Source organism: Pezoporus flaviventris, unplaced genomic scaffold (assembly GCF_033815535.1).
Source record: "Pezoporus flaviventris isolate CSIRO_AGI_PZ_B2104156 unplaced genomic scaffold, CSIRO_AGI_Pfla_v1 ptg000020l, whole genome shotgun sequence".
In the NCBI taxonomy this organism is placed as follows: domain Eukaryota; kingdom Metazoa; phylum Chordata; class Aves; order Psittaciformes; family Psittacidae; genus Pezoporus; species Pezoporus flaviventris.
In genome coordinates this window covers 5,414,424-5,425,000 of record NW_026892568.1, presented here as the reverse complement: position 1 = coordinate 5,425,000, position 10,577 = coordinate 5,414,424, and the positions used below count along the sequence as shown (strand labels likewise).

General features: G+C 57.8%; 1 protein-coding gene across 1 annotated transcript in view; it reads left to right on the top strand.

Annotated features, from left to right (window-relative positions):
- Positions 1 to 10,417, top strand: part of XYLT2 (xylosyltransferase 2) — a 13,250-nt gene extending 2,833 nt beyond the window's left edge. The window contains exons 2-11 of the mRNA XM_061455486.1: positions 1,973 to 2,444; positions 3,290 to 3,465; positions 3,739 to 3,941; positions 4,320 to 4,400; positions 4,546 to 4,762; positions 5,146 to 5,322; positions 6,406 to 6,668; positions 6,778 to 6,973; positions 7,422 to 7,755; positions 8,396 to 10,417. Of these exons, the coding sequence (XP_061311470.1) occupies positions 1,973 to 2,444; positions 3,290 to 3,465; positions 3,739 to 3,941; positions 4,320 to 4,400; positions 4,546 to 4,762; positions 5,146 to 5,322; positions 6,406 to 6,668; positions 6,778 to 6,973; positions 7,422 to 7,755; positions 8,396 to 8,718 (2,442 nt within the window). The 3' untranslated portion in view covers positions 8,719 to 10,417. The remainder of the gene's footprint in view (positions 1 to 1,972; positions 2,445 to 3,289; positions 3,466 to 3,738; positions 3,942 to 4,319; positions 4,401 to 4,545; positions 4,763 to 5,145; positions 5,323 to 6,405; positions 6,669 to 6,777; positions 6,974 to 7,421; positions 7,756 to 8,395) is intronic.
- Positions 10,418 to 10,577: the final 160 nt, after the last annotated feature.

The following is a 10,577-nucleotide window of genomic DNA, read 5'->3' as shown; positions in this document are numbered from 1 at the left end:
CTGCAAGTAGCAATCAAGTGTCCACATTCCTCTGGTGACTTTGGCACCGTTTGGTGCCAGTTTTGCCTGATGGGTGCTTGTATGTGACAGGCACTGGAATCAATTGACCAGAGGGGGAATCCTGCAGGACACTGGATGCTGTCAGTGCTGTTCCTTACAATGGCATTGCTTGGAGATGTCTGTGTGGTCAGATCTGCACTGGGGCTGGGGTGCAGGTAGATGCCTGACACACATCCTCTGTGGGGATGGCAGTGTCACATTGGGAGAGGCAGAGCAGAAGTGACCTCTGCCTGGTGCCTGAAGTCATCTGTGCCTGTCAGGAGGAGGGTAACAGGGAGCCTCACTTAAAGAACAACACACAAGCCTTCAGTACAGCAGAGTAACATGGCCAGAGTTGTTCCCTGCCAGGCTGGGGTGGAGGGAGTGCCTGTGGTGCAGTAATTAGAAGCCATTGAGTTCTTTAGCTGGCAGCTCCGGAGAGGCTGGCGGTGCTTCTAACAACAGGCATGCTGCTGAGCTAGGAACAGGGCTCCTTCCAAGGGGATGAGCAGGACTGTAACTGGTGGTGGTGGCACTGCATGGGGGCTGTCCCCGGAGCCAGGTGTGCTGGGAAGCACAGGGTGCAAGCGGGACCAGTGAGTCTCTTCCTGCAGGAACAGGGCTTAGCCTATGGGAGAGACCTGCACCTCGCTTGTAGCCTCCTACTCCTGCAATGCTCCGTGCAGAAAACAGGTTTGTAACTGTTGAACAGATGGGCCTGGTGGTGACTGAACCGATCAGCCGGTCTTGGCTGCCTGTGATGCCTGTCTGGGTGCAAGGGGCTCGGCTGATGCTTGCTGACACCAGCCCCTTGCGAGTTAAGCGATGGCTTGCCTCTTCCTCACCATGCTTTGTGGGCTCTGCACCACAACATGGGCAGTGGAGGGACTGCGGGGTGGGCAGAACTCACCAGATGCTTTACAGCCTTTGCATGGCATGGTTTCTCCTGGCTGTGACCTTCCCGGCATCTTCCACAGTGGTGCTCATGCAGGGGGCTAATTCGGTCCCCTTGTCCTAGTGGGGCATCTGCCCATCATCAGAAGATGCTGCTGCCCAGGAATAGCCCTCAGTGTGCCTCATTGCCTCCTGTGGTGCCTGGCACAGAGGCTGGGTTGTGCTGGGAGGCCTGGCTGGAGCAGAAGCTGCTTTGCTGCCTGTCAGCTGGGGACACGCAGCCCCGTCCCTCCGAGCACCACTCGCTGGGTAAGTTCTTTCCCAGGAGCGTGGCTCTCGCTGGCATCTGAACTTCCCAACTCCATGCTTGCCCCAGGCCTGACTTGCTTCCAGCCTGGCAGAGGTAACGAACCGTAATGAATCTCTCCCTGTGCACATCCGCTTGGCTCGGTGCGAGGGTTTGTGAAAGGGATTCCTGGAGGAGATGGTGAGCGCAGCGCCTGCTCCAGCCTGGCACGGGGAGCCGGGGCCCAGGGAAGGGAGCACGGGCAGGGCCTCATTCAGTGCTTCTGGTCCCGGAGAGCGCAGCTGCCTGAGACCCCAGCTCCCACATGGATGTGCTGGGCTTTGACTTACAGTGTGGGCAGGGTAGGGAAGAGCTGATCCATTAACCTTCTGGTAAAGTAACCAGCCAGAACAGCCCTGGGCTCATCTCCCCTGCCTATGCAGGACCTTGGAGGGTGGCTGGTGCAGGCATAACCATCCTTGGCCTTTAGTCTTGCAGAGAGCAAAACCCTCTCTGGGCTGTGATGATGGGGTCTGCAAATCGAGGTCTTCCTTTACTGGCTTTAGGGGAACATAGGGCCACGGAAGGAGGAGCTGTGGGGATTTAGGTGGCAGAAGGGCAGTGTTATGTCCTTTGCTGCACTGTGGCTGCTCCGAGTTACAGCAGTGAGCTCCATGGGGACTGAGCACATTGAACGGGGATGCCGGGCTTGACTTAATGCTCTGCCCTCTCCTCTGCACCCACCCACGACAGGAGCGGCAGAAGAAGGCCGGCTTTCCCGAGAGCAGCGACGGCTCCAAGGACTCGGACAGCTCCGCAGGGCGCCGGGGCAGCGCCGGCAGGAGGCACGGGCGGTGGCGGGCCCGGCCGGACAGCCCCAGCGCGCTGGTGTCCAAGGTGGTGAGAGCCGTCACGGCCAGACACAAGCTGGGCTGGAGGCTGCCGGGCGCACCGGACTCCTCCAGCCGCAGGAACCTGACGGAGCTGCGCGGGGAAGCCCAGCTGGCCGTGTTCCAGCAGGGCGACACGGGCAGCGTGGAAGGAGCTCCCCAGCCCACCGAGAACAGCTTCACCCCCAAGTGTGAAATCACGGGCAAAGACGCCCTCTCAGCGCTGGCGCGGGCCAGCAGCAAGCAGTGCCAACAGGAGATCGCCAACGTGGTGTGTCTGCACCGGGCCGGCAGCCTCATGCCCCAGGCTGTGCCTCGCCACTGCCAGCTCTCGGGTGAGTTCTTGCTGGGGGGGCTCCCGGTCACCCTGGGCATCGGGGGTATCCCCGCCAGGCGCGTGGGCCACCTTCCTTATGTGACCACACTGTGCCACCTGGCAAACAGCGGCCTCAATCTGTCACTGATTCCCAGATTACTGCTGCCTCTGTAATCCAATCAAAACTGTGCTGGTATCCTTAAACTGGGCTGCTCATCCCAATCTGCAGTGCCTGCAGAGGTCAGAGCCAGGCCCAGCTACATCCTGTTTTGAGGGGACAGAGAGGGACACCCCTCACCCTTTCCCAATGCATCCCTGTCAGTTATCAATGAATCATAGAATTACAATGGTTTGGGTTGGAAAGGACCTTAAGATCATCCAGTTCCAACCCCCTGCCATGGGCAGGGACACCTCACACTAAACCAGGGCACCCAAGGCTCTGTCCAACCTGGCCTTGAACACTGCCAGGGATGGAGCATTCGCCACTTCTTTGGGCAGCCTGTTTCAGCTCCTCACCACCCTCACAGTAAAGAACTTCTCCTTTCATCTAACCTGAACTTCCCCTCTTTAAATTTAAACCCATCACCCCTTGTCCTATCACTACAATCCCTGATGAAGAGTTCTTCTCCAGCATCCTTGTAACCCTCTTCAGATATTGGAAGGCTGCTCTGAGGTCTCCGTGCAGCCAAGGGGCTGCGTGTGCCACCGTGCCCTAGCACTGCAGCCTGTTTGGGCTGCACTGATGGGGTCTGCCCAAGGCCAAGCTCTTTCATGCTGTCCCCACCTTATGTCTCAGTGGTTTATCAGGATCTGGGGGCGGTGGGTGCAAAGGCTGGAGGTGACTGAAGCCCTCTCCCCATGCAGGCAAGGTCAGCCCTGTCATCCAGTGGGACGAGAGCCGGCTGCAGCAGCTGCCCCCCAGCAAGCCCGTGCGCATCGCCTACATGCTGGTTGTGCATGGTAGAGCCATTCGCCAGCTGAAGCGGCTCATCAAGGCTGTGTACCACCAACAGCACTTCTTTTACATCCACGTCGACAAGGTATGTGGCAGGGATGAGGGCAGAGAGAGTGCTGACAGTGCCTGGATCAGTCACTGGGACAGGGTGATGAGCAGGGCAAGTGGCTGAGTAGGGTTTGTCCTCAGTGCTGGTGGAGCTGTGACCCTGCCACCCCTGTTTCTGCAACCCCAGGGCAGCAGGATCTATCCCTGCTGCCCAGAGCAGTCTTGTCCTGCTGTTCCCTTCCCTGTGGGCTGTAAGGGCTGACCCAGGGCTGGTAAGGCCCTGCTGAGCATGAGCTGTGTTCCCTGACAGCGCTCCAACTACCTGCATCGCGAGGCAGTGGAGCTGGCCCGGCACTATCCCAACATCCGTGTGACACCCTGGCGCATGGTGACCATCTGGGGAGGTGCCAGCCTGCTCAAGATGTACCTGCGGAGCATGAAGGACCTGCTGGAACTGCCCGAGTGGCCATGGGACTTCTTCATCAACCTGAGTGCCACTGACTACCCCACGAGGTGAGGGCCTTGCTGGCGCTATGGAGGTGTTTGGGCTGTGTGGTGCCTTGGGAGGGGCAGGGAGGTGGGGGAAGATGGGTTTGGGGATTGCACCCGCATGTGGTGATGATGCTTCGGGGCCAGGCTGGTCCTATCTCTGTGGAGGAGCCCAGTCTTGGAGACTGGTTTTCCTTGTGGTCTGGGTGTAGCAGGGCAACACATGTGAGGCGCCAGACAGCAGAGGGGCCACCTCTGTGTCTCCCTAGTAGCAGGACGAGGGTTTGAGTCAACACTCACCAAGCAACTTTAGGCTCCTTGTTTCTGATGGCTCTTGTGGTGTGAACGATACTGGGCTGCTTTACTCCAGTGGCCATTAACGCTTTCTAATTTGCACATTAGGACCAACGAGGAGCTGGTGATGTTCCTGTCCAAATACCGAGATAAAAACTTTCTCAAGTCTCACGGCCGAGACAACGCCAGGTAATCCCAGCTAGGGGCAGAGCTGAGCTGAGGAACAGAAAAGGGAGGGATTTGGGAACTGAAACAGCTGGGACAAGGGGGGCTGTTCTGGATGCAGCTGTACAGCTGGTGCCACTCAACCCCTCATCCTCACCCCCATGCACAGGTTTATCAAGAAGCAGGGCCTGGACCGCTTGTTCCACGAGTGTGACTCCCACATGTGGCGGTTGGGCGAGCGCCACATCCCCGAGGGCATCGTGGTGGACGGGGGCTCCGACTGGTTCTCGCTGACGCGCAGCTTCGTGGAGTACGTGGTCTACGCCGAGGACCAGCTCGTGTCCCAGCTGCGCCAGTTCTACACCTACACCCTCCTGCCAGCCGAGGTGGGTGCTGGCTGCAGGCCACGGGGTGGGTTTTCCTCTCACTGTACTTAACATCTCTGTCCCATTTCATCCCCACCCTGGGTGGCTGCCAAGGGTGTTGGTTCTGCTCGGCTTTGTGCCTCCCCTCTGTCCAAACAGAGAGGGGAGAGAGGAGCAGACAAGGCAAGGCTCATGTTTGTATCCACTTCAGACACCCTTCTGGGCCAGATAAGGACCAGTGTGGGCACACAGCTAGGTCCCTTACATGTTGCCTTATGCTGGGAACACGGATAGGTTTCTGTTCAGGAGCTGTCTTGTTCCTGTGTGAGTGATGGGGGTGTCTCTGCTAAACCATCCCTGCTCCATCCCCACTGGGTGTCCTGTCCCTTCTCTGCTGTGCACAGTCCTTCTTCCACACGGTCCTGGAGAACAGTCACGCCTGCGAGACCCTGGTCGATAACAACCTCCGAGTGACCAACTGGAACCGGAAGCTGGGCTGTAAGTGCCAATATAAACACATAGTCGACTGGTGCGGGTGCTCCCCAAATGACTTCAAACCCCAGGACTTCCTCCGGCTACAGGTGAAAAAGATCCTCCTTTCTCCTCCTGCTCTTTCCCCTTCTCCCTGTCTCTCTCCTCTGTGAGCATCCTTGTGGGATGGGTGCAATGGCAACTGCTGTGCATGTCCCCCTGAACCTCACCCCAGCCCCACAAGGAACAGGGGCAGGATTGGCTCCCCAGCCACTGTGGAGCTCAGCATAGACCTGTCTGTGAACACCCAGGCAGTGGGATTACACTGATTGTCTTGCCCAGCAGCCAGGCTTTTCCTTGCAACGCTCCTCCTCTTCCCAGACTTTCCCATTTTCCTGCTGTATCTTTGCAGACTATCACTTAGGATGGATACCTTTCCGGTAAAACCACTTCAGAGTGCTCCCTTCTTTGGCAGAACAAAATGTCCTGTGACAAACCCATGCTTTCTCTCAGTGTGTGGGGATGTAGACTGAGGTTTGGGAGAGATACATCCAGCCCTGAAATGAGGAGTCAGCAGGATTGTCCAGCAGTTCAGGGCTTCCACAGTGCAGGGTTCTGATCCTGGAAGCTCTGCCACGTGGCCAGGCCTCGTGCTGGGCTCTGCAGGGGCTCTGCAAGGTGGGGGCCCATCTGAGTAGAGATTGCGGCGAAGGAGCTAAGATGACACATGGCTGCTTCCGAGCACGGAAAGGGGGAGGCAGTGGGAGAGATGGGAGCCCATCTGCGTTACCAGTACTGTGTGCTCCCACTGATCCTGTCATAGAGGATTGCACACAGGGGCTGGCTGTGCTTTGCTGTTCCTTAGCCTGTGCCCTCAAAGAGGGCAGGATGGGTCCCAGCATGTTTCTTCCTGGTATGTCTCCCTCCCAGGTGCCCTGCTCGGGTGGGTGCAGTCAACACTGTCAGGAATCTTAGAACCACAGAGTGGTTTGGGTTGAAAGGGACCTTAAAGCTCACCCGGTTCCAACCCCACCTTCTAACTAGAGCAGGTTGCTCCAAGCCCCGTCCACCCTGGCCTTGAACACTGCCAGGGATGGGGCAGCCACAGCTTCTCTGGGCACCCTGTGCCAGCACCTCAGCAGCCTCACAGGGAAGATGTTCCTAGTGTCTAATCCAAACCTCTGCTCTTCCAGCAACTCTCCAGACCCACCTTCTTCGCCCGCAAGTTTGAGTCGACAGTGAATCAGGAGGTGCTGGAGATCCTGGACACGCACCTCTATGGCAGCTACCCCCCCAACACACCGGCACTGAAGGCGTACTGGGAGAATGTCTATGACCGTGTCGATGGGCTCAGTGGCCTCAGCGATGTCACCCTCACCTTCTACACAGCCTTCTCCAGGCTGGGGCTCCACAAAGCTGCATCCACACCGGCAGCAAAGGCCGACAAGCTTTGCAGGTCAGGTATTTGTTATGGGGTTGATCCAGGCTGCGAGTGGTGGCCTGCATCTTGTGCTGAGAGGATGCTAATGCTCAGATGTGCAACCTTTCTCTATCTCTCTCTGCAGATTTGAGCCCCGTGGCTTCCCATCCAGCGTGCACTTATATTTCTATGATGACCGTTTCCAGGGTTACCTGGTGATGCAGGAAGTGCAGAATTTGGTAACGGGGCAGGCAGAGTCGCTGGAGGTGTGGATGATGCCCCAAGGAGCTCTGAAGCTGGCGGGTCACGGAGGGCAGGCAAACCGCTTGCAAAACCTTGAGGTAAATGGGAAAACCTTCATAATGCCCACTTTCCTCCCAGGCTGTCCCACACCACTCTGCCCTTCCTCCTCTTCCTCCACTTGCACGCTGTGGGGACAAGGGGACATAGTGCCACTGTCATGTCTGAGAACAAACCTTTGTCCAGGGGTTTGGTTTCTGTGTGGGACGTGGAGCTGATCAGCGGGGAAAAGGCTTGAAGGGTTCTTTAGGGGGGAGCTGAGGCTCTGGGGTTCAGTCTGCATCTGCAGGAGGCATCATGCATCTGCAGGAGGCATCATACAGCTGGAGTAGTGCTGGCATGGTACAGGCAGGCAGGAGAGCCATGGAGAGGGGTGTGCATTGCTTTGGGTTCCAAGGTTTTGTGCCTGTCCTGGTTTGGGGAGCAAAACCTGAGCTGGTAGCATCTCCCTGCGCAGTGTCCCACCGCTTGTGCCTCCTGTCCCTCCAGGTGGGCACGGAGTGGGATCCCAAGGAAAGACTCTTCCGCAACTTTGGAGGCTTGATGGGGCCTTTCGACGAGCCGGTGGCCATGCAGAAGTGGTCTCGGGGTCCCAACCTGACAGCCACAGTAGTGTGGATCGATCCCACGTACATCATCGCTGCTTCCTACGACATCACGGTGGATGCCGAGGCAGAGTTCACCCAGTACAAGCCCCCCCTCAACCGGCCCCTGCGCCCCGGTGTCTGGACTATCCGTCTCCTGCAGTTCTGGGAGCCCCTGGGCGAGAGCCAGTTCCTGGTGGTGCCACAGACCTTCAACCGCAAGCAGCCTCTCAGGAAAGGTGAGAGTGTGCTGGAGCCTGGGGCTTCATGGGAGGGTCTCCCTGGGGTCCCCCTAGTCCTGGCCTCTCTGGTGACGTTGCAAGAGCTGTTGTCCATTGGTGTCCCTTTGCCCATGTAGAGTCCTCAGAGGAGGCCCATCTGTGGTCAGTTATGTCTGTCCCACAGCTGCACCAGGCTGGAGGAGAGCTGGGGTTGCAAAGGGATGGGGTACTGAGCCACACCAGGAGGTGGCGAAGGGACCATTGAAGGATGCTCAGACCCCAGAGCAGCTTCCAGTGTCTGAAGGGGGCCTATAAAGATGCTGGAGAGGGACTCTTCATTAGGGACTGTAGTGATAGGACAAGGGGTGATGGGTTAAAACTTAAACAGGGGAGGTTTAGATTGGATATAAGGAAGAAGTTCTTTACTGTGGGGGTGCTGAGGCACTGGAATGGGTTGCCCAGGGAAGTTGTGAATGCTCCATCCCTGGTGGTGCTCAAGGCCAGGTTGGACAGAGCCTTGGGCGACATGGTTTAGAGTGAGGCATCCCTGCCCATCTCAGGGGGTTGGAACTGGATGATCTTAAGGTGCTTTCCAACCCAAACCATTCTGTGATTCTGCGCTGCTGATCCTACTCTCTTCTCTCCCATTCCTGCGCAGACGACAGTAACTGGCTGCATGGCGGTCCCCCCCGCAACGAATACATGGAGCAGAGCTTCCAGGGCCTGGGAGGGATCCTCAACCTGCCACGTTCCGAGGCAGTGGAGGAGGACGCGATGCGGAAGGCGCAGCTTACGGGGAAGGCACTGGAGGACTGGGCTGACAGTGCCATCAGCGCCTTCTGGTCCGTGGCAGACGTCTGCGTGAGCAGCCCCTCTGCCTGCACCGCCCTGGAGACCTGCAGCAAAACCTCCTGGAGCTCCCTCTCCCCGGACCCCAAATCAGAACTGGGGCCCGTCAAACCTGACGGGCGGCTGAGGTAGCAGGAGCAGCCGGGGGGGCGGCCTTGGGAGCGAGGAGCATCCTCCATCACTGTCACTGGCGTTGGGGGTATCCCCGAACTGCATCGTCCTGTGCCATCTGCACCGTAAGCGCTCGAGGAAGAGAGAATGGGAACCCCTGGGTAGGGGAAAACCTTCTGTGGGGGATTTTGGGCAGAGGGGTGAGGTGAGGCTTGTCCACCTCCCCCAGGAATGGGCTCTTGCTGGCTGGGGAGAGCATGGAGAGCGCGATGGGCTGGCCAGAAGGTGGCTGGGGAGAGCTGTGCATCTGTCCCTCCAGGCCTTGGAGCCTCGGGAAGTGCTGATAGGGGAGCAAGGGAAGGCTGGTGGATGTGCAGGCTCTGGACCAGCTCAGCACCCTCTGAGCATCCTTCCAGGATGAAGCTGTGTGCTACTCCAGGCAGGGCTGGCACAGGGCTATGGGGACAGGCAGAAGGAGATGGGGTGAAGCGTGCCACGTGCATGGAGCTGCGGCTGGGCCAGGGCTTGCATCTCACCCCCTCCACCCCAGTCCTTTAGTTTGTATTTTTATAAATATATATAGAGAGAAATATATATGATGCAAAGTGCAATAGAGACGAGACCCCGCGTTGGCCGGGAAGTCCTTGTGTCTCCACCTCCCCTCAGACTGTAACATATCTTGTTCTCTTGGGTGTCCTGGCACTACAGGACAGGGTGCTGGGTCGTTTACATGATTTTTTTACTATTAATGATGATGGTTATTGTTTTGCTGTTTCCCTATTTCCTGCTGGGTGCTGCTGGGATGCCCACCCTGCTGCCCTTGGGCAGGGTTGTGGGGTGCTGCCTGATGGTGCCAAACATCCAGAGCTGCTGGTGTGTGTCTTGTTACAGTGGAGCACTCAGTTCATGGTTACAGTCCCAAATGCTGATGTAGGACCCTGTTGCCATTGTCAGCTTCAGCAAAGGGTCAGTTCCCTGCCAAAATGCCACCCCTTGGGCTGATGTCCTGCTGTGGATGAGAGCTTGCTGTGCCTGGAGTGCTGACCCGTGCCACGGCCCTTTGGCCCAACCTCTTCTTTTCTCCTGGGTCATCGGAAGCTCTCAGGAGCTGCTGTGCTTCCCTGGCCAAAAAACAAAGAGGCAAGACAAGGTCCAGCTGAATCCATTTGTGCTTTCTGCTTCTGCCTCCTTGTGGAAGGGGTGCAGTGGAGCATCCCCTTTTCCTGCCATCCTCCCAGGCATGGGACCTGCCTGTGATGTTCCTTTCTCCAAGACTGACTATGGAAAAGCCTGGGCTTGGTTTTCACCCTGGGAAGACACTTCACGTCTCGCCTGCAGCCTGGGAAGGGGAATTGCTTGCTGCATGGGAAGGGGACAAGCAGGCGCCCATTGGGCCCAACCACTGTGCTCCAGGCAGTGCCAGCAGCTCCGTGCCTCGGCCAGTCGCATTTTGCCATCTCCAAAGATCCGGTGCCATCCTCCACCCTCTGCCAGGGCCCAGCTTCCCCCTGCTGGGGCTCACACTCCCTGTCTCCCCTGTTCAAGGATGCTGGTGCTTCATGAGGCACATTGTCAAACAGGACAGAGACCTTGACAGCAAAGGCAGGTACCTGCCGGTGAAGGGCACGGTGGGGGGGGAGACGCCAAAACTCTGTTGGAAGCATTGTGTAAAGTTGTCTTAAATATGCAACATCTCCACAAATATATCTCTGCCTCTATAGTGTGGTGTGATGGGTTTGTGTGGTGTGTGCGGGGAGGGGTGGGGGGAGCTTTGCCTTCGCATGGCATCCCGGTGGGGTGTACCCGGTCCTGGGCACCCAGGGGGATGGATTATGGGGGGTTGTACTGGGGTGCTGGTGGTGTTTGTTGGGGGTGTAGGG